Source organism: Aplysia californica, unplaced genomic scaffold, assembly GCF_000002075.1.
Source record: "Aplysia californica isolate F4 #8 unplaced genomic scaffold, AplCal3.0 scaffold00016, whole genome shotgun sequence".
Lineage (NCBI taxonomy): Eukaryota > Metazoa > Mollusca > Gastropoda > Aplysiida > Aplysiidae > Aplysia > Aplysia californica.
Window position 1 is genome coordinate 2643738 of NW_004797286.1, and position 1370 is coordinate 2645107.

At 35.6% G+C, this 1370-nt stretch overlaps 1 protein-coding gene across 1 annotated transcript in view; it reads left to right on the forward strand.

Annotated features, from left to right (window-relative positions):
* Positions 1–1370, forward strand: part of LOC101851383 (gonadotropin-releasing hormone receptor) — a gene marked incomplete in the record, with an annotated part of 253914 nt that overhangs the window by 201756 nt on the left and 50788 nt on the right. Inside the window, 1 exon segment of the mRNA XM_035971357.1 lies at positions 991–1079. Coding sequence (XP_035827250.1) covers positions 991–1079 — 89 coding nt within the window.

The following is a 1370-nucleotide window of genomic DNA, read 5'->3' on the forward strand; positions in this document are numbered from 1 at the left end:
ATCATCATCATCATCATCATCATCATCATCATCATCACCATCACCATCATCATCATCATCATCATCATCATCATCATCATCATTCACTGTCATATTAAAGAAGAAATTTAGAACAAAGGCCAAAGGAAGACATTAATTTGGTAAATTCAGTGATCTAAAAATTACATCTAATCTTTGCATCTGGCTAGTTCCGAAAAATATCAGCACTCAGCATTATGATATCAGACAAAGCATTGCATTTATAATAGTAGATCTATATCACTGTAAGCCAGTTTTGATATCCAGTTCACAACTGAAATCATGACTTATTCAAATTATAGGGCTGAATCTAAAGTATCATTATAATAAGCTTTAAAACTCAGCTAGGTGTCAAGTATGGATTTGTGGTACGTTTTTGTAGCCAAAGTTATTCTTTTTCATACCCTTGATCGCATGCAGATTACTGCATTACCGTCAACTTTTTGTTTTCTTTGCATTCCACATTGCTGTCGACAAGACTCGGCAAACTGTTGCTGTTGGCAATTTCATTATATATATAACGTTTTCCCCACTCTGTTAACCTCAGTTGATTTTATCTGAATGAAAAAATGGCTAAAAATGTGACAAAGAAACAGCTTTGGGCGGTATAATTTTACTTCCAGTAATCTCCACTCTGTGTGAATTGCATGTAATGGACTTTCGTTATTTCTGGATATTCATGGAATTATATTACTTTCGGAAGATTTTCGTCTGACAAGTAGGCTACAAATATATTCAGTATGCATTGAGATCAGTGGGCGGGATGATAATACGTCAACCTGAAATGTTTTTTTGTCTTTTTTTGTTTTTGTTTTTTTGTGTTATTGTTTCTTCCTCAAAGTCACCTCTGTAACAAGCAAAGTTTTCATATTTTTCAGTACGCAAGACCTAATCTCTGTTTATTATTATTCTTAAAAAGTATTTTCTAAATAGAGATGTAATCAAATATTTCTTTCAACCCTGTCTCACCAGGACGTCGGCAGTGAAAATTGACGGCAAAGTCCAGAGAGGTCTTTTCTTGTTCGCTGTTTCCAATTCCTGCATCAACCCTATTGTTTATGGTGAGTGATTCCCTTTGTAACAGCGTACAGAATTCGTAACAGGGAACTATCCCCTAACGAAGATTATGTCATCGACCTCTTTTTCATTTTCCCCTCTTCTTCACCACATTTACTGGAACAGTCTAAACCGGTGTGACCCGTTCCTTTTTTCATACATCAGGTAGAATTCTGATTTATCTTACTGCGCGTTATGCAACTTCATTTAGCTCAGATCTACTGTGGATATTGTTGGTTCGTGTCTTTATTTGTGTACGTTTCTCTCTCTCTCTCTCTCTCTCTCTCTCTCTCTCT